The 21646-nt window shown below is 43.3% G+C and overlaps 1 protein-coding gene across 1 annotated transcript in view; it reads left to right on the top strand.

The window, feature by feature from the left end:
- Positions 1–21646, top strand: part of hspg2 (heparan sulfate proteoglycan 2) — a 197386-nt gene that overhangs the window by 129732 nt on the left and 46008 nt on the right. Inside the window, exons 37-49 of the mRNA XM_042343774.1 lie at positions 158–241; positions 1601–1693; positions 2723–2806; positions 2894–3124; positions 3660–3773; positions 4759–4886; positions 7702–7788; positions 8568–8626; positions 8730–8894; positions 9250–9360; positions 10015–10115; positions 10597–10777; positions 19195–19248. Of these exons, the coding sequence (XP_042199708.1) occupies positions 158–241; positions 1601–1693; positions 2723–2806; positions 2894–3124; positions 3660–3773; positions 4759–4886; positions 7702–7788; positions 8568–8626; positions 8730–8894; positions 9250–9360; positions 10015–10115; positions 10597–10777; positions 19195–19248 (1492 nt within the window). The remainder of the gene's footprint in view (positions 1–157; positions 242–1600; positions 1694–2722; positions 2807–2893; positions 3125–3659; positions 3774–4758; positions 4887–7701; positions 7789–8567; positions 8627–8729; positions 8895–9249; positions 9361–10014; positions 10116–10596; positions 10778–19194; positions 19249–21646) is intronic.

Genomic DNA, 21646 nt, shown 5'->3' with positions numbered 1-21646 from the left:
CTATCAGGGCAGCTAAATCTGGGTGCAGTTTGTTGGCAAAGTGAAGGTTTTCTGAAGCCATCCTTGTGAAGAACTTTAAAAGGATTTGATCTATATCAGTGTCTCTGTGCTGACTATTTCTGCTCATCTCGTATCTGCCTCTTCTCTCCTATCCTAGTATGCTTTGGTTTACAAGGGTTTCAGCCTTCTACCTGAAAGCCATTACTATTGGCAGCTACCCCATCACTACCTGGGCAACAAGGTAATCAGTGCTGTTCACAGCTGAATTCAGCAACCATGTAGGATTGAATATTGCACATATTAAACAAGGTGTCTAGTTATCTAACTGACTATTATGGCTGTACACTTACTGGAAATCGTGACTGCTGATTGGGAAGCAATCTACAAATCGATCATCAAAATGTGGGGAAAAAATGATACCAACTCAAATACACGATTTATATAGGAAACGTTGGTTGAAATAGTGTATCACACATTTTACCTGAAGAAGTTTAGTGCTAACTAAGACGTCGATACATTTGTACGATTACTGTACACATACCTTGTTCTTGTGTTTTGGAGGAAACTCAAGAGCAGATGTTTTGTATGAAATTTCACCGAAATGGCGCAAACGTCACTTTGTTCCTCATTTGCACCTCTGACTTTTTTTTGCGGGATCTTATTAAAAATCTTTGACAGAGTTCTAATTGCTGCTTGTAACTTTTCTTTACTGCTCTAGAGTCGATGCGGTGCAAAGTATTTGTGAAGCAAATTTAGAAATAGGTGCTCTTGAGAAGTTGATATACAAGGCACCAGTTTAGTTATTGCATATATGTTTTTGTTAGTGGGAATATTACAGTGATGATAGATACACTATGATCGTGGATAAGATGTGTACCTAAGAGTGGTCCTAAAAGTGACATACTTTGCTGAGATAGGATCTACTCTGAATCACTTTGCTCTTGGTAATGTCAGAAAATAATAGAATATTTAAGTAAAATATTACCGGCCTTTTGGCTAAGATCAAGTGTAGTTTCTGTTCACGTCGGTTACTCCAAAGCTGGGGTTCATCTGCTGTTGAGATTGGCTTGTGTCGTTACCATGACCCAATCTCACCCAGAACTGGACATGGGGAGGATTGAGGTCCTGGTTACAGCTGTGGGTCCATCACCTTGGGAAGTCCTCCTGACGGGAAAGGTGCCATACAAATGTAAGTTTGTTGTTGGAGCACTTCCCTGAACAGTGAGACTGCCCTCACACACAGGTCCCGACTTGGGACTTGAACCCTCAGTATTCTCACTCAGGATCGAGTGCTACCAACTGAGCCTGTATAATACTGTATAATACTGTATAATACTGTATAATACTGTTTGGGAAAGTCTTAATGTTAGATATTAAAGTTTTTGAAGAAGTGAAAAACTGCCGTCAACAAATGATCAATTTCTGTATGGAGGAGCACGGTGGTCAGTTTGTCTGATGTAAGATGGTTCATTAGGTGTTCACCGATGTGGGTCTCTCTTGCTCCTCTCTCAGACCATCAGTAAACCATCTGAAGCATCGATCCATTTGGTCTGCAATAAAACCTGTTGTAATTGGGTGTGTGTTCTGTTCTGTATCACAGGTGGCCTCCTATGGGGGACGGCTTAAGTACACGCTCTCATACAATGCAGGATATCGAGCATCGTCTGTGCCAGATTCCGATGTACAGATTACTGTAAGTTGTGAGCTAACTGTTTCGTTTCTGTACACAGGCATTTATTTATACATCCTGAGGGATTAATTGATTAGCGCCTTGGGACTCCCTCCCAAAGTGAAGTATACTATTATAAATACAACTTGCCAACACTGCACCCCAAAGCTTTGGAACTCTCTCCCTCAATCCCTCCACCTTTCCCCATCCTTCCCCTCTTTTAGATCACGACTGAAGACCTTCCTCTTTGACCGTGCTTATGATCACCTCTTCCCTCCCCCTGGCTTGGCATCAGACTCCGTTACTGTTTAAGTGCTCTGAGATCTTGCCCCACAGGAAGGCGCTGTGTAAAGTTTCTGTTGTTTCTTGTTGTATTAAAATCCTCCCAATATATTAACATGTTTCCTTTTGGACCATAAGAACAGGAGGAGGCCATTCAGCCATTGAGTCAGTTTATCAGATCATAGCAGACATTTAATCCTAGTTCCCTGCCTTCTTAATACCCTTCCCAAATAGAATTTTACACACACAAAAAAGGTCGTTGGTGCTTTGTGCCATTGGTGCTTGTCTCTGTGCCTGTGAACTGGAAGAGCTATCCATTTCTCCCAATTCACTGCTCGTTTCCATACACTCTTTTACAATTTCTTTTTATATATCTATATATATTTGTGTCTTTCCCTCTTAAAAGCTATTATGAATTCTGCTTCATACATCATTTTTGTTAAGGCATTCCTCTTAAATCTATTTTTCAGAAGGAATATTACGTTATAATGTACTATGATTTGGCAATCATCTTAAATCAATGCCCTTTTAGTTGCCTATTCATTGTTTAGCGGAAATAGTTTCTCCCTACCTTAACTTATCAAAGCCCCTTTGATCAAACAGTACTCGGTTCCCCATATCTCTTTGAGACGTAGTACTTAATAAAACCAAACTACCTGATGGCTAACATACAATCTGCTGTTGATTGAGCTAAAGGACCATTGCTTTAGTCACCCTGTGAGTTGTGCACTTACCCACGTGTAATTTACAAGACTGTTTGTGGCCTTGTAGGGCAACGACATCACTTTGGTGGCTAATCACCATGAACAGCTGCGGGCAAGAGAGACCAAGACCTTTGAGATCGTCTTCAAGGAGGTAAAGGCTTCATTGTTTTACGCTGTGTGATAAGTGGCCTTTTGGCCTTGATAACAAGGCTAATTTCTCTCGATGTTTCTCTGTCAGCAATTGTGGAAACGTCCGGATGGTCAGGCGGCCACTCGGGAGCACCTGCTCATGGTCCTCGCTGACCTGGATGAGATCTTGATCCGGGCCACCTTCACCACAGACATGATCTCCGCTAGCATTGGGGGCGTGAGCATGGAGACTGCTGTCGCAGCTTACACCAGCCGGATCCAGGCTCAGGAGGTGGAGGAATGTCGCTGCCCGCCTGGGTACACTGGCTTGTCCTGTCAGGTGACTACAACAACAACATTACATTTATATCTGTAGCTCAGTGATTAGAGCACTCGCTTCACAAGCGAGAGGATCCGGGTTTGATTCCCGGGAAGGACAAAACCTCGGGCAAGTTTCCTCACTCCACATGCTTCTGTTGACCCAGCAGTAAGTAGGAAAACGGTTGTTATTCGATTGATGGATCGCTTTCCAGGGATGATAATCCCCCCCCATAAATGAATGAATGCAACAGTGAAAAAATATATAATTTGGTCACTCAATCCACACTGTTTGTGGGAAACTGCTGTGCCCAATTGTCTGCCACATTTCAGCCACAAAATACAGCCCACAGTCATTACGCTTTACCGTAACTGCTGTGAAGTGCTTTGAGACACAATAAGGCTCTACATCAAACGAAAGGATTATTATTATGTATTGTTGCATTTGCGTTCCTCTTGGAAAGGGGAGGGGGTGAGCGTGGAGGTTATGCAGTGAAACCAAGGGAAATAACTGAATAGAGGCCGGGCTGTGAATAAGGATGTTGTTTCTATGCCAGGACTGTGCTCCCGGCTATGCCAGGACTGGAGGCGGCCTGTATCTCGGACACTGTGAGCTGTGTGAGTGCAGTGGACACTCGGAATCCTGTCACCCGGAGACTCGGGTCTGCTCGGTAAGGAGTTTACTCTTATTTACACTCAAGCGAGCAACGTGCAAACAGCCTTCGAATATCCCGTAGCTCAGTAGTTAGAGCGCTCGCCTCACAAGCGAGAGGACCTGGGTTTGATTCCAGGCGGGGTGAAACATTGGGCAAGTTTCCTTACTCCACACGCCTCTGCTTACTTTGGGACGTCTCAAAGACATGATAAGGCGCTGTATCAAATGCAACCATTATCATCAGCTCTTTGTGTTCTGGTAAACTGACTCTGCAGCCAGAATCCTCTTGATTACAGCCTTATTGGGAGTTCTTTGTAAATGCTCCGACAGCAGGAAGGAGGGTGGGAGCTCTGGGATGAGTGACAGACAAGTGGTGAGAATGAGAAAAAATTCAAGTTGTAAATTGAGAAAGCTCTGAGCAGCCAACAGGGAAGATGCCAATATTGGGGCCAGGGCCTCGAAGGCTACACGAGATGTGGTGTGCGTCCACAACAACAGTTCTACATTTACACGCGCCTTTCGTGTCAGAGGACATCCCAAGGCGCTGGACAGTCAGGGATTTGGCTCCGATCAGGAGGGTGCAGGGCAGGGAGAGAAGGAAACCCTGGGTAGATTTGGGTGGACGTTCTTTAGAGTTGAGTTGAGAGGGGGTTAAGGTCTGATTGAGTTATCTAATATAATGAAGGGAATTAAGAAGCTAGATAGTGAATGACTCTTCCATCCGGTAAAGGGATCCAAAACAAAGGCACTGCCCCAGAAGGTTATCTGAGCTGAATCGATTGCGATAAGTAAAAAGCAGGTGGATGTTTGGGGTCGATTTGGGCAACATTCCTTAGAGGTGACAGGCAGACAGACAGCCATTATAAGGGGTATTTAGAGGTTAGGAGAAAAGGTGGTGAAATTAAAAGTTCTACCTTGATTTATTTAACTTGTGGAACAGGCTTCCTGGACTGCAGGTTTCTCTGTTGCTCTGCTGTGAATCTTGTGTGTGTTCCTCACAGGGCTGTTTACACGGCACAACGGGGGAGTTCTGTAATTTTTGCGCTGCCGGATACTATGGAGACGCTACAGCCGGGACTCCAGAGGATTGCCAGCGCTGTGCCTGCCCTCTGAGCAGCCAAGAAAACCAGTAAGTTCCACGGTATCATTTGGGAAGTCTCTGGAGCGGTTACTGCAGCTTTTTACTGTGTTGCTGTATATATTAACATTGAGGCCATGTTATTACATTCTCCTAGCGGCTAGAGTTTATTCGTCTCTCACCCAAAATTAACCCGATGGCCTCCTTGAACCAGTTCATGTTATTACAATGAATTAATTTGAATTCGGGGTTAGTTATGTGGCACAGCGCACATCAGCTGATGCCCTTGGCCACAGAACTGACACTACAATTCAAATTAATTTGTTGTGGGACGTGTTTGAAGACGTTTTGTTACCATGTGTACTGGGCTTCCCAAGCCTTGACTCTTGCCAACCTGCGCCTAATACTCTCCGGAATTAGGTAAGCAGGATGTGTCCCTCCAGGGAGCGAGAGAACATTCCATTCCAACAACCTATCTCTGGGATTTCCATGTGCAGGTGGGATGCATGGAATTCTCAGCTTGGTTTGGAGACTCTTAAGCAACGGTGATGGGTTTCCTCATGTGTCAGACACTCACCCGGATGACCAAAACAAATTGAAGATATTTTCGTACGATATGGTGTTGTAACTGAGTGAATGCACCCCAACAACAGGTGCCAACAAGGCAAACTATTCTCATCGTTGATCTGCCCTGAGCAAGTAAAACAATGGAGCGGGTTTAATAATAATAATAATAATAATAATCCTTACATTTGATATAGCGCTTTTCACGTCGGGAGGACGTCCCAAAGCTTAACAGGTTAAATCTCCTGTTTCTCTGCTATCTCTCATCTTATTGAGCTCATAAAATCACCAGAAACAATAAATGTTATATAATAATTGCTGTCCTGAGCTAATGCACGCTGGCATTTGTTAAGCTGCTAAAGCAGCTCCCATTGCTGGTTTTGGTATTTTTCACAGTTAGTTTCCAAATGTACGTTTAGAATTCATTTCCTATTACTGTATGTTCACTGCACCTATTTTATTGGCTTACTTTTTAAGTTATAGTCAGGGTATATCCAATTATTCCATTTACTAAAGCATATTTTACAACAATTTTCCATCCTAACCATTTTCTTTCTGAAGTGTAAATCTTGCATTTCTATAATTTTCCTGCACCGTTAGTCCCAACATACAGCAGCAATCCACGACTGTGTGCATTTGGCTGCCGCGTTTCGCCCACAAAATATACAATCAATTCACTTTACACTATATTCTATGAAGAGCTTTGAGACATCTTGAAGATGTGATAAGGTGCTGTATCAAATGCAAGGATTATTATTGTTATTATTATAATAATTACGCTGTATTATTCGGGTTTCCATGCTGCTCACACATCCTCCTCAACCTCTCTGCTGCCTTTGACACTGTGGACCACTCTATCCTCCTCCACCACCTCTCCTCTCACCTCAACCTTCAAGGTTGTGTCTTTGAATGGTTCGGGTCTTATCTCTCACACCGTTTCCAATTTGTCTCCAACAACAATTTGCCTTTCAGTCTGACGTGGTGTTCCTCAGGGCTCTGTCCTGGGTCCTCCTCTTCAACCTCTCCATTTTCCCCCTTGGTGACATCATCCATAGACATGGAGTCAACCTCCACACGTACGTGGATGCCACCCAACTCTATCTCTCTGCCTCCACCTTCGATTCCTGGACAACTGATGTCCTGACAGAACGTCTGTCTGACATCAAGTCCTGGATGAGAGCCAAATTTCTACAGCTGAATGTCAGCAAGACTGAGGCTTTCCTGATTGGCTCGCACCAGAGGCACTGGCAGGATTAGCATCCAGGGTTGCATACTGCACCTCACCAAGCCAGTCAGGAACCTGGGCATCTTGTTCGACCCTCAACTGTCTCCCCCATATCCGAGCCATGACCCGCTCTGCCTTCCCCCACCTCCGCAACATTGCTCGACTCCGTCACTGTCTCACCCCTCAGGCCGCTCTGGCCTGCTTCAGGTATCCCACCTGACCCATCCTACCATTGGTGGCTGGGCTTTCAGCCTCTCTGCCCCCACCCTTTGGAACTCCATCCCACAATCCCTTCGCCTCGCTCCCTCGCCTCCTTCAAGGCACGATTCAAGACCTTCCTTTTCGATCGGGACTTCATCCGCCCTCCTACCCCCTCTGAACTGGTCACAAACAACAACAATTTGCATTTATGTAGCGTCCTTCATGCAGGGCAGTGTCTTGGAGCATTTAACAGTGACGGAGCACGACACTGAACTGGGGAAGGGAGGAGGTGATTGTAAACGCTCTGAGACACTACCCTGAGTGCACGTTGTTGTTGTTGTTAAGCACGGTTGAAGCGGAAGATCTTTCCCTAAAAAAGGGGTCAAGGTGGAGAGATTCAGGGAGAGAGTTCGAACGTTTCGGGGCGTAGCGGCTAAAAACGCAGCCATTGATGATGGAGCTGTTGATGACTGTGGATGTTGGATCCATTCACATTTTTAAGACTGAGGTGGACAGATATTTGTTAGGTCAGGGGATCAAGCGAGATGGAGTAGGGGTGGGTAATGGGAGTTGAGGTACAGATCAGCCATGTTCTTAAAGAATCATAGAACAGGCTTGAAGGGTTGAATGGCCTCCTCCTCTTCCTATATTCGTATGAGCGGAAGAGACGAGGGACAAGCAGGAGGCCGTAGCCAGCTGAGCGGAAGCGGCAGGGGGTAGAATGTGGAGTAAGCAGGTCGGAGAGGTTGGGAGATGTCATGGCGTGAAGGGATTTGTAGACGAGTGTGAGGACAGATTGAAGACTTTAAACTGGAAATCTTTGTGGAGTGCATTTGACTTCCTCTCTCTCTCTCTCTCTCTCTCTTGTTCCACAAGGTTTTCTCCTACGTGTGAGAGCAGTGGAGATGGTGGGTACCGATGTACCAGTTGTGCCCCTGGCTACACCGGGCAGTACTGTGAAAGGTAAGTACTGTGCCTGTGTGTAGGAAGCCATGCAGTCACGCAGGGAGTGATTTAAGTGACGACACAACAAGCCTGCAGCAATGTTCTTCCCCCGTCCCATTGCATTGCCCTGTCTACCTTTACGCCATGTATTTTGACGCAATTTGAAAAGAGAAGGGAGTGCCTCTCCCCCAGTGACCTGGCCAACACATCTACAAAATAACATTGGTCACTCACCTCATGGCTGTTTGTGAGACACTGTGTGTGCAATTGGCTGCTGTGTTTCACCCACAAAATACACAGTCAAACCACTTCACAACATATCCTGTGAAGCGCTTTGAGATGTCTCGAGAACCCCTATCAAATTCAAGGATTATTATTATTATTTTAAATATAAGTTAGTTTATTTGCAGGCCTTTTTCAGTTGAGTCACGTATTTATTTCTCCAATTACATTAAGGTGGACCATAAAGAATAGGTCAGGAAAACACCATTTTCCCAATCTTCCTTCGAGTCCCATTCACCTACCATTTTGATCCATATACCTCAGAGATTGACTGCTGCAGTCTGGTCTGTCAAGTTGTCCACCAGGTCTTCTAGAAATAAAGACAAACTTCAAAGTAAAGCTTCAACACACATCATTGTTCCTTTAGTTTCGCCCACAGTCTATTCTGTAAAGCTTTTTGAGACATCTCAACAACGTGACAAGTTGCTGTATCAAATGCAAGGATTATTATTATCATTATTATTATTTCCTAATTTCCCTTTTCTGAGGATTTCATATTTTCGTGTTTATTCCAGCTGTGCTCCTGGTTACACCGGAAACCCGAACATCCCAGGGCAGAAGTGTCTTCCATTTGGTACGTTGGTGTTCGGGGTGGGAGCAGATGTTATCTGTGAGAGCCAGTTGACCAGCCTTCTCATCCTGACTCACTAAACGTCTCATTGTTGCTCCTCTGTCAGATCGTATTCCTTTGCTGATCCGTGTTGTCCCAGAGAGAGTGACAGTTTCTCGTGGAGACCGGGTACAACTCAAATGCCAGGTGTCTGGCCAGGGTCCGTACCGTTACTCCTGGACAAGAGCTGATGGGCGGCCCTTATCAAGGCGCGTGATTCAAAGAAACCGAGGTAATCCTGCAGGGAACACGTGGTGCGGAGCTCGTGCCTCCCTCACCTCCTTTGTTTTAGGGATGAATTTGATCTCCACCAAACGGTGTGAATATTGTACACGGTTTTGTGAGCTGTACGTTGATTATCTCGCCAATCTTGGGCTCTATGAAGTTGGTGTGTTTTGGGCCACAAAATATAGTCATCTCACTCTGTGCAGCGCTTTGAGACATCACAACAACTTGATAAGGCGTTATATCAAGTGCAAGGATTATTATTATTATAAGTATTTGTTATTTTACATCGTTCAGACCCAAGAGCGGGATATATGTGTGTCAGTGACGAGTAGCATCGAATAATTGCTTTGATATTTTAGGGGAAGAGTTGTTCATCCAGGAGATTGAACCCTCTGATGCTGGAGTTTACCTGTGCGTCTGTCGCAATGCTCAAAGCACCAATACAAGCCGGGCTGAAGTGGTTGTTAGTGGTGAGTGACTTACAGAATAAAACGCTGGAGTTTTACATTGAATGTGAAGGAGCCCAGAGTGGCGGAATGGTTAAATTGTAAATCTTTTTGAAACTGTGCCCCGTCAATGTTAAGTCACAAAATAATTCAATTTTTTCATCACCAGGGTTATTGAAACCAGTATTTTTCACAGCGAGTGTTTGGGAGAGGCAGTTAGCGTTATCTGAACTGTACAAAACATAAAGGTCTTTGAACATAAAGTGAGATCGAGATTTGCTTTATTCCAGAATTCAAAATGGTGCTTTTTACAAATCGCAAAAGTGTTGCTAGATGTTAAATAAATGGAGCTCAGGCTATTGAGCTCCCACTACCAGAGCCCTCTATAAACTTCTACTAAACTCCCCTTCCTGTCTTTGAGATGAAAAGGTAAGCCCCCTCCCCCCCTAATGCATGGGTATCGGGTAAAGATAGAACCAGCACAAGGCAGAGGGTCTACCCTGGTTGAACAGCCTGTCAGATCTCACGTGATTAATGATATCACCCAATACCAGGGAAAAGTCGAAAGGCAGAGGGGAGAACGACTGGCAGGAAAAAAACAATCCTTTCTGTTGAGCTAACTGTTTGTCCTCGTCCATTCGCACTGTGATGTATATATATCTGCCTCTTTGCTCACAGTCCCCCCTTTCAAGGCCATAACTGTGACTGTAGAGGAACCAAAGATACAAACAGTGAGACCTGGCGTTACCATCAATTTTATCTGCACAGCGAAGAGTCAGGTGAGTAATACTGACCCTCAGCCTCACACGCCAACAAATACTCTGTTTGTGATTTCATGTTTAACTTGATACAGTAAAGTGCTCATAAGTCTGATCTCTATATATCTCTATACCTTGGACAAGTGTCCTTACTCCACCCGCCTGATAATGATTCCTCAAGAAAAAAGCAATAATAATTGGTCGCTCAAATCCACCACTGTTTGTGGGACGCTGCTGTGGGCAATTGGCTGCCACGTTTCGCCCACAAAATACACAGTAAATTCACGTTACAGTATATTCTGCGAAGCACTTTAAGATGTCGCAAAGACGTGATAACAACAACATAATTACATTTGGAAAGTGCCTTTCACGTCGGGAGGACATCCCAAGCCGCTGGACAGACAGAGTTACGGACTCTATAAGGCGGTGTATCCAATGCAAGGATTGTTATTTATTATGTTGCATCAATGCTCGCCTGATGACCTTGCTATTCTGTCTCTAGTCTCCGGCTTACACCCTGGTGTGGACGCGGCAGCTCGGAGGAAAGCTTCCCGACACCGCAGTCGACTTCAACGGAATCCTGACCATCCGCAACGTGCGTCCCGAGGATGCGGGAGGCTACATTTGCACTGGCTCCAATATGTTTGCAATGGATGAGGGAAGTGCTGTCCTTCACGTACCAGGTTCGTGATCTGCACCATTAAATACTCATCACCCTCTTCTCCCATGGTGCATGGCTCCTGGCTGCCTGTCCTGTATCTGTGTGCTGCACTTTGCCCTGATAGCTGCTCTCCCTCACTCAGTTCCTGGCTTGCTCTCTCTCTCTATCTCTCTCTCTCCCTCTGCGCTGTGGCTGATGTGTTTCTGGTTCCTGACTCTCGCTCTCTTGCGCTGTGACTGATCCCGGCTCCTTCTCCTTGTTTCTATTGTCCACAGCAGCTCAGCGTTGCTGACGCATCTATAGCTCCGGTTTGTGTGTCTTTCTCCGTTCAACAGAATTGGTCTTTTCTGCAACATCTAAACCAATCATTAAATACACCATTAAAATAGAAATTAGGTTTTTGTTTTTAGCACGAGAGTTTGATTTTTAGGAGGCGTCTGAGGTATAGAATTGCTGTGAGACCTGAGAGGGTTCCCCCTCCCTCGATTTTACTGTTTCTGTTGACCCAGTTTCCAAGTTTATATTTCTTCTTTCACCGCACTAATGGCTACCGATCCCCCACTGAAATTCTTTACCAATGACTCCCCCGACTCACAGTGTCCCAGCCTCAGCTTGTTCCTCAGCAGAGATGCCTCTCCTGGGCCTCTGTCTAAGGTCTGGAGGTGGGATGTAATGGAGAAAGAGTGACGTTCATCACTCTAGACCCTGAATGTTTTTCTTTGCCATAATGTCCTCGTCTGACGGCTTCTATTAACGACATCATCTCCGTGGGTTACTGTTTAAGGTGTTCAGCGACAGCCTTTAACTTGCTAACCTGCCAGATTTCCCATTAATCAAACACAGTGTGGAATAGCACAGGAGTATTTACCATTTAATGGAGGCACGTAAGGATTTATTGGTTTACGACCTCGATTTTAAATATTGGCATCTGACTGGAATTAGGACGCTCTTTGAAGTTGAAGGTTGTTATTGATGTAAATTGATGCCAATTATCCATTATTACTGACAGCTATCTATGTACCACTCTCTTTCCCTAAGTAAAACATTGCAAATATTTTCATGCCAATTTCTGCATGAAGAGGCTAAACGTGTGGTTAGGTTCAATAACTTTACTTCTGGAGAAAAAGGATCACTTGAGTTACTTAATTTTAATCGTTTACTTTGCAAATTGTAAGTTGTAGATATTTTCTATACATATATTTTATTTATAGTTTGCTGTAAGGAAATTGGAGGTGTTTTATGGTACTTTTAAAGCCGTAATTAGCATTTTATAAGATGCAGTGTTGCAATGGCACATTCTTTACAAACATCTGCCCAGCAGATCAATCTGCAGTCGAGCTCTCCAGTGAAGCCCGGTCTATTTGGACGGGCTGAGATGGTTTGAAACTGTGTTCAAGCACACTTTGTGCAATTGCCATTGCATCACAACCGGTTCCAATTTGCATTACTTTTTAACAGGATTTCTCAATTTAGCATTCCTGATGATTTCTCTCACTCCAGAAGTTAGGTCACATTGGTGCAAAGTTTCCACTCGGAGTCCTTGTAGCTCAGTGGTTAGAGCACTCGCCTCGTAAATGAGAGAACCTGGGTTTGATTCCCGGGCAGGGCGAAACCTTATGAAGTTTCCTTACTCCACCCGCATGCCTCTGTTTACCTAGCAGTAAGTAGGAACACGGTTGTTCATTGATTGACAGATCACTTTCCAGGGGTGATAATGCCTTCAAAGACATTTTTTTTTAAAATAACGTAATTTATTGTTGTCGAGTTCTGGACACTGAAAGGGGTTCCCCTTGTTTGCACGATTCGAATCCCTTATCAAAAATGCCATTAAGATTAAATGAAACCCTAATAAATAACCCTTAGTAATAGATGAAGAGATTGTGAAGAGCTGAACAGAATGCTTCAAAGTTCCAACGAGTGCCTTGATAATCTTCCTCTTCTCCATCGATCTAATTGGAGCTCCTCAGATTAAGATATTTCTGTGCCCACAGTGTCCTTGACAAAACTCCAGGGTCAATGTTAGAAACATCTCTTACTAGCTTTTTTTGAACCAGCTCCTTATTTGGAAATCCAAGGATGCCATTATAATAACAATAATAATAATAATAATAATAATTCTTGCATTTGATGCAGCGCCGCATCACGTCTTCGAGACGTCTCAAAGCGCTTCGCAGAATATACTGTAAAGTGGAGTGACTGTATATTTTTGGGGCGAAAATATACAGTTGATTCAGTTATACGCGGAGTTCAGCTGGTAACAGACCCTGGCTGCCTCGGTTTCTTTTTCTTCCCTCTATGTACGTGCTGGCCTCCTGTTGGGTGTTGGTCTTGTTCTTGGTGTTCTTTCTGATGGTGTGAGATTTGTTCCTTTACACTCTATTCAACCCCAGGGCAGTGGTGAGTGATGAGGTAACCAGTTTATTCTGCCGGTGCTACGAACCTTTTTTATTTGACATTTGACGTAAATATCCACCCCGCTCCCCCCACCCCTCCCTCTCATCCTCCCGAGAAGTCCCAGCCCCCAACCTGGGCTCTGAGATGTTTCAAAACACTTGGAAGTTTGTCTATATCAGAGTGTTTGTTGGTGGTGTTGTTGGTTCATTTTATTTTTAAAGAAAACTGGCCTCAATATTTCATGCATTTTGTTTAAAAAAAAAGAAAATGTACCCGATTGACTGAGTGATTAATGATGGATTGGGATGTTCTGTCTTTGCTCCATCTGAATGATTCATTCCTCTTTTGACTAGGAAATAGAATGTTTTTATATATATATATATAAAATGCCAAAGGAGACTGTATGTGTTGAAGTGATGTATTTTGTTTTGTACTTTTTGAACGAAACACGTTAAAACCAAACAGTGGAGCCCGTGCACCAAACTGGTAGCTTTTGTACCTTTTAAAGCACTGGAATAAACCTAATCAGATCAGCTCTCGCACAATACACATCCTCAGGCATTTTATAGCAATGCAGGTTTATTTAAAAAAGCTAGACTGGTATTTTGTTCTCATTTCTAACTGAAACATGTATTGCTATACATTAAGGCCATGATTGGTGAATGGCTTCATATTTACAAAGTTGTATTAGGTTAAATGTGAAAGAGACAAATGTGATCCCCCCCTAACAGGGTCACAGTTCGCTGGTGCTACTACATCATCTTGAAAGTTGTAGAATTTTCTTCGACCTTGTGTATTTTTTATCTGAAAGAAGACTATGTATACGAAATGCAGATGCTTATATCAGTTTTATTTAACTGTCCGCTTCGCGACTGATATTTTTACGCATGTACACCGAATCAATTGTATCCCCTCTGTGGAAACGAGTACATTTACTTAACAAGCGCTCCAGCAAATCTGAACGTAAAACATTCTCTCCTCCTCCCCAAAGAACATGCAGAACATGTGGTTTCACTTGCAGCTGGTGTCACAGGCATCAAATACCGTTCATTTCATTTCACAGTAAACAGTGCGAAAGGCAGGTAAACGGCAAAAAAAAAAGTTCTGATCGGGGTTTTTCTAGCGATGAAATCACCAGGCAAAGGGAAAAGGAAAGCAGGAGTCCTTTTTTGCAAGGATTGGGTCAGATTGGTGAAAATTTTAGATTATTTCAGGACAAACTTAAAAATTGGTTGTTAAACTGAGTTTCTCCAGAAAATATATCCATCACATTCTCTAATTAGCGAGTTACCCGCTTCTCAATAGAACTTTTATGGGATGTCCTCCTGACGTGAAAGACGCTATAAAATGTAATTTTGTTGTTGTTTTATTGAATGGTTTATGTTGTAAGACCCCTCGCACTTCCCAAACAGTCGTAACCTATAACATTTACTGCAGTATAACTCACAATAGTTTCCAGCGTTTAAAAACTTGCTTTGCGTATATTAGAACAGTATATAGTTCAACCTTTACATTCAGTTGATTGGAAAGAAAGGAACTGCAAAATGCACCCCAAATCTCGCCTCGTCTGCGAGCTTTTAAGTCAATCCGGCACTGCGTTACCAATTCCTGGATCCAGGAACATCATTGAATTCAGTGTCCCATTGTATTCTCGAACATTCACTACACCTGCTGCACAAGAGATGGTTAAAACCCTGTCTGAGATTCTGTACTCAGAGGACACGGGAAGACTGGGGAGATAGGAATGTAAAAGATGCACTTCTGAAAGTCTGAAGCTTACCCACAGGCTACAGCAGGTCTGTAGATACCCACATCTCCCTGAGCTGATTCTTGACCAATTCTTGACCATTTTCAGCTCGTGCAAACACGCGTGTTCCAGTACTGAGGCTACTCAAACTTCTGGATAGGTTTAATATTACAGTCATGAAACATCGCTCTAAAAGTATTTCAACCAAAAATAAATGTTACCAGCTTTGCCTGTTATCTCCCTGTCATCGCTTTAAACCTATTTTCTCTTCCTCCCTATTCTCTTTGTACGTCAGTTTTGTATTTCCTTTACTCTTTGTTCCCCCTGAATGTTACTTAGCTTTATTTTTCTCTCGCTCTTGATGTCCAGTTTGGAATTGTGGCCACAGCGTTTTAAAAGTATTTTTATTGCTCAGAAACAGTGCAGCTGTATCCAGCTGACAGCCAGTGAGTGAGTGATTGATTGAAGCTGCTTTGTAGATGGATCTTTGCTAATCTCTGGACATCATCTTCGCATCTGAGATAGGAAGTGGGGTCATGGATGAGCAAGATCAATAGTTGTTTCCCCCCCAAAACTAACCCAGAAATGCTCAGACTGGTGACCTCACCCGAGGGCTCTCACGGTTCGGGATTTATTGATTGTTGTCCAGTCGGATAGTCTTCAAAACACAGCAGATCACAGTTACAGCTGTCAAAAGTAGCATCACTACCTGAACCTTTTGAGACTCACAGCAGCAGCTTGTATTGATTATCGCACCAGTTCATATAAAGCAACATCTTTTAGTAGTACAATAACCATTTGCCATCTTTTTGAAATAATTAGGATTTTTTTTGTGCTGCGATTAGATGAGGGTTAAGTTCAGACCTCAGTAAAACATACAGTAAAACCACCTGTCCTGATTTGCCCAAGGTCTCTGATTCATGAGCATAAAACTGATGTTCAATCAGTATTTGACGTTGCACTATGTTCGATGATCTAAAATTTTGAAATAAATTGCTGGAACAAAAGTGATTCTTCCTATCAACCTCCTAACAATATGACCTTCAGCTAAGATAACACAAACCCACACCCAATACCAATCTGATTATTTCTATGCCATCTCACTGAGAGCTTCGTACAATCCAGTTCGACCACAAAGTATCCCAACAACTTCTCTGCTTTCAGTTACATAACTCAGCACTGACTAGACCTGTCATGTTGGGAATTTTAATGCTCTAAATGGATTTGTTCCTGGTTGTTTGGAGATGGAAATCTAACAGCAGTAAAGGACAGTAAATACACATTTGAGATTGTTATCATGGAGCAATTTGTTTCAGGACGAGACCTGATCAAACACACACTTTGTCATTGTTCAGGAACATTACAGGTTTGGACCAGACAATGACAGACAGACTTGAAGTGAGTCTTATCTCGCAGACTACCTGCAGGTTTAGGATTATACACGGGTTGTCAGCTTGTAGTCACTGCTGTGAAAATAAAACAGATTATTGCTTGACGTCGCGTTTAAACATTTCATCTTAAATTGTGCAAAAATACAATTGTTTGCCAACACAAATCAAATCAGTAATTTTCTACTTTGAAGCTTTCCAAGTCAATGCTTATTATTATAGAAACGAGACATTTAAGAGCTTGTTTGCTCAGCCCACTAAAGAAACATTTACAAGATCACTAGTTCGAGATTCCGAAGGCTTATAACTAATGCTGCCGTCAATGTGCTCCCAGTGTACTCACAGTGCACTGCCTGGGTGGACACGTGTAGAACCACTTGTTTTCTAATTCTGGAGATGGAGGTTTAAGGTCCAGCATTGACACATTAGGGATGTGCCTGTCAGATCATTAGGGATCACTGCTGAGAGAATACAGCTTGGCCTTTATCCTGGTTCCCCAAGAGCAGCAGGACAGACAAAGGCAATTCACTGAGAAATAGCAGGACACAAACTCAATCCCTCTGATCAGGATGTGAGAGGAATGATTTAATGAATATTTGGGAACGAATTGGTGGTTGGAAAGATTTCCTTTTGTCAGAGAAGATTTATTCCAATTGCTTGAGCAGAGTCCGGCGGGTGTTACCAGATGCTTTATTGTAGATTGAGAATTCTGCACAGCTCAAACCAGCTCACATCGCCAAGCTGTAACCACGTTACTGTGGGATGATCACACTGTTTGGGAGGAGGGGGCGTGAAGACTGTGCGCAAATCTCCACAGATGTCAGCAGCTGAAGCACTTTTAAGAAGTATTGTTGGGAATCTTCTGCAGATGTTTAGGAGGTGAGGCCCTGGGTATTTCAGAGCAGTTCTTTCAGCAACGCCAAAGACAGTGGTCAATACTTTACACTAGTGCCCTTTCAACCACTGAAACCAGCTACTTTTCAATCGTATAATTGTAACTGTTTCAAATCATATTTATTCCAGAATTGCAGCTAATTCTCTGCATGTGTCTTTGCTGTTTACCACGAAGCTTGTGGAAACAGTCTTCGTGTTCTGTTGGTCAGAATTGTTTGCTCGCAAGCAGGAATTTCCTCATGGTGCTATTAGCTGCAGATATTCCAGGTGTTTAAGTGACCACGTGATTGAGCTGCAATCACTTCTCTTTCTTTCCACCATTGTAGATGGTGAAACCGGTAAAGAAGCCATGTAAATCTGTTCATTGTATTCTGTACAGAAGTAAAGCTTTTGCATTTGCATATACTAACAAGCATGTGTGTGCCTTGGCATTCTTTTCACATATCATTACACACCTGACCCTCCATACCTCCACTGTGTGTATTATTGCTTCGGGGTTTGCTCAGGGCAGACACTTAGCCACATTGGCAGAGTCTCCATGGAGAAACTCCATTGTCCACGTGGCTTGGACTGTGAGTTTGAGTTGCCTGGACACTGGCTCCGGACTCCACGGGATTGCAGTCATCTCAGAGTCAGGGAACACAAGAGGTTTAAAGGGAATCATCCACAGTCCTTTGTGGGTAAGTTACTAAAAGATAGCAGGGTGATGAGCAACCTCATATTACTGAGTCCTCTAACATTGGGTGTAAGGGGTCCACTAGATTATAACCAAAGCACAAATCACAGAAATGATAAGATAACAGCGGAGCTTTATATTTTGTACAATTCTTTCTCGTTCGTAAACGCAGCGTACAAATGTGGTGATCAAAAGCGGGGTGTGGACCCTTTAAGCAACCCCGAACCTAGGAAACCCGGGTGTTTATATTTGCCCCGTGGCGTTGGTTTGATCTTCGAAGATAATTCACCAAATATCTTACAAGAATCCTTTTGCAAAGTCTCAAAAGATTTCGCCAGTTGTTCCAGTTTCTGCATAATCATTGGTGTCCAATCAGTTCTACTCTTGCCATGTATTGCTGTTCATTGTATTGATGCTGACGACTGTTACTTGGGTCAAAGCCTCCAGAAAGTGGGGGGGGTTTCACTGGCTTCATGAAGCACTTCTGATGTGTTTGGTTTCTCATGTGTGTAGACTTGCACAGACGCTCCCAACGAGCTTTGCTGATGAAGGTAGCGGCTGATGCTGTAACATTGCCTGATACATTGCTTCCTGCTCCAGAGAGACCTTGCGGTGTTGCTCCATATAAACCACAGGATTCTCCCAGAGAGAGCAGAGAGTTAAGCACTCCCTCAACTCCCATTGTGGTTATTATCATTGACTTCAGTAGCTATATAACATTAAACCTGATCTTTTATGACCCTAAACCTTCAGCCTGTACAGAGACTGATTGTCGGAGTTCCATGTTATGCGGCACGTTGCCTTGCAGTGAATCACAGAGAAAATCAGGGTGAATCGCTACAGATTCACCACAAAGGCTAGCGGCAATCCAGAACTCTCTCTCTCCCCCTAAAGGCTTTGGATTCTGGGTCCATTCACATGTTCAAGACTGAGGTGGATAGTATTTTGTTAGGTCAGGGGATCAAGGACTATGGAGCAAAGGTGGGTAAATAGAGTTGATGTACAGAACAGCCATGATCTAATAGAATGACGGGACAGGCTCGAGGGGCTGAATGGGCTACTCCTGTTCCTATGTTCCTAAATTGCGCATGTGTGACAAAGACGTCTGTTATCAAATTCCCTGTGTGTGAGAAAGACAATATTAATCAAATTCAGGTAAGGATTTTCAGATATTGGATATCTGCGCGATAATGTGATACAGGTATTGGATACACAGTGATCATACTCTTCCATTTGGCTGCATGGCCTTCATTTTCAGTTGTTTTGGACTCTGTGTGTCCTCAAATACTGTTGTGAATGCTCATTTTCTAGATGTTTAATCTGACATGTTAACTCCACAGCCACAGCACAGGTCCGTTATCAGGCATTTGAGACTCTGGAAGGCCACAGACTATGTAAGTGGGCATGGCGTCATGTTGATGCATCACATATTGCTGGAATCTTCCTCTCACTTTTCTCTCACTTAATTACGCTTTTTTTTTCTCTCCAGTATCCGTTTAAAGAGATCTCCCAATGTTGGTGCACACTCTGCAGCAGTAAAGCGGGTGTTTTAGCTCTGTGTCACAACCATGTGCTGCCAGTGAGATATCTGCTGCTTCGTTCAGTGTGAAGTTACAAAAACAAAGTTAGAAAAACTGTACGGTCACTGTTTGACATTCTCCACAACCCTCTCACCTAAACAATAGATAAAGAGAGACCAGTGAGTCACTAATTGAGATGTGACCGTCTGTTAATGCTGCACAAAAGCTATTTGCTACTAATAATTCCTTTTGAGTTTGCACAAGAGAGAACTGTTAAATATTCAGGTCAAAATCTATATACTGTACCAGCAAAACCTGTGAGTTCATAAAATAAATAATTGTTCATCAGTGCTTAATTCCCAGCTCTTATACAGAATGCAAACAGCGTTCCGACACAACAGGTTGATCCGGCTGTATCCAATCTCACTACACAGTGTTTTAGAAAGAAAAAAAATGTTGTCTCCATTTCTCTATGAAAGTGGAGCTGGTCTGGGCATTTTTCTTCTTGAAACATTAACAATGCAGTCTGCTTTGACATGGAGTGTGTGCATCAACATTGGTCCTCAAACCATTGAGCTCTTTTGAGTTGAATTTATTCCGCACGCAATGTCTTTGGGAATGATGGGTTAAATGTGCATGCAGGGCAGAACTGGACACTGGTCTCGCCATCTTTCTCCTGACAAAACCACTCTGTGCATGACCTGAATCACCTTCTTCAGTATCAGACCAGCATGGCGTGTGTCTCTTGTGTTTTTACAGACCTGATTCTTACCTGCTTTATTATGGAATGATGGCAAATTCGAAATTGCGCCCTGTATCTTAGTCGCTGACCATAACATAATCTCGATCAGAAATTATAAGGCAAGATTATAAGGGGTGGAAAATGTAATGATTTATAAAAGAGTTGACGTAATAATTATCACCCACTGTTACAGAACCTTGGTTGGGACTAAACCAGTAAAGGAAAGGTTAGCTTTCCCCAACTTATGATCAGCTATTATCACATCCCATCTTTAGGAATCATCCAATGTTTCACCTCATATTTTTCTTTTTATTTGCCATCTTTGAGGGTACAGTCGGTTGATGGTTTGAGGTGTGATTTCCTGAGTGCCCTAAGTCAGCTCTTTGTTTCCTGGCAAAGTGCCCAGATAGTGTATCCTGGCTGGCTTTTCATCTGTGAGAGGCATCACAGCCAATCTTCGTCCTGTTGATGAACTGTGCCCACACATTTGCATTTGCAACAGAAATTGCTAGATAACAAAGCAGGTTTGCAAATCCACAGCTTAGTTTTCTCTTCCTACTTTCTGCACAAAGCAACCTGTCCATTCCTTCCGCTCGGCCGGCTCAGGCCTGCTCCACATCTCCCGCCCTGCTCATCCCATCGTCGGTGGTCAGGCCTTCAGCCATTCTGCTCCCACCCTTTGGAACTCCATCCCACATTCGTTTCACCTCCCTCCCTCCCTTGCCTCCTTCAAGGCCCATCTCATGACCCTCCTCTTTGACCGCACCTTCAATTACCCTCCTACCCCTACCCTCTCTGCCCTCCATTTCTCCTGATCCCAACCCCCACTTCAGGTCCAATCCCTGATCCTCCCAATGTGAAAGGCGCTGTGTAAATGTAACATGTTGTTGTTGCTCATTCTGGCCTTGCTCGGATCACATGAAACAGAAACTGAAGTGAACAAATTCCTGGACATTCAGGTCACCCCACAAGACAAGAATCACCAACTAAACCACCACTCAGTAATCATTATTGGCTTACAACTAATGCACTGCAATTATTGAACCCACAGGAATGGATATTGCTGATGTATACATTCTTCCTGCCACCAATCTGTTTTTCTGTGTCTATGAAAGCGTTCCATTAAGCCTTGAATGGATAATTTCAGATTTCCATTTGCAAAAGGGTTATGCGAGTGCTTCATGTCCAAGGTCCAAGCTAACATTTAACCATGTCTCTTTGTTAAAGATCATGTTGAACAAGACAGCTGTGTATCACTATGTCTTGTAACCAAGAACTGATCTTTGCATGAATGATGAGCTGGAATCTCTTGAGTGAAAAACTAACAGCTTTAAGATTCAGCAGCAATTTCCCCTTGTAAAAGCGTCTAAGACCAGCCCATCCAGGTAGTAAAACTACAATGGCCCAGTGATAGTCAATCACTAACGGCTTTTGCTTAGGTATTGTTAAACATCTAAGCCCGAAGGATCAAGGATGCATTTTATTTATGGGATAAATAAGAAAATCCTAGGGTACCTAATCATTAGCTTT

The sequence above is a fragment of the Callorhinchus milii genome, unplaced genomic scaffold (genome assembly GCF_018977255.1).
Source record: "Callorhinchus milii isolate IMCB2004 unplaced genomic scaffold, IMCB_Cmil_1.0 Scaffold24, whole genome shotgun sequence".
NCBI classification, from domain to species: domain Eukaryota; kingdom Metazoa; phylum Chordata; class Chondrichthyes; order Chimaeriformes; family Callorhinchidae; genus Callorhinchus; species Callorhinchus milii.
Note: the sequence above shows the minus strand (reverse complement) of the source record. Positions and strands in the feature narration are given on the sequence as shown.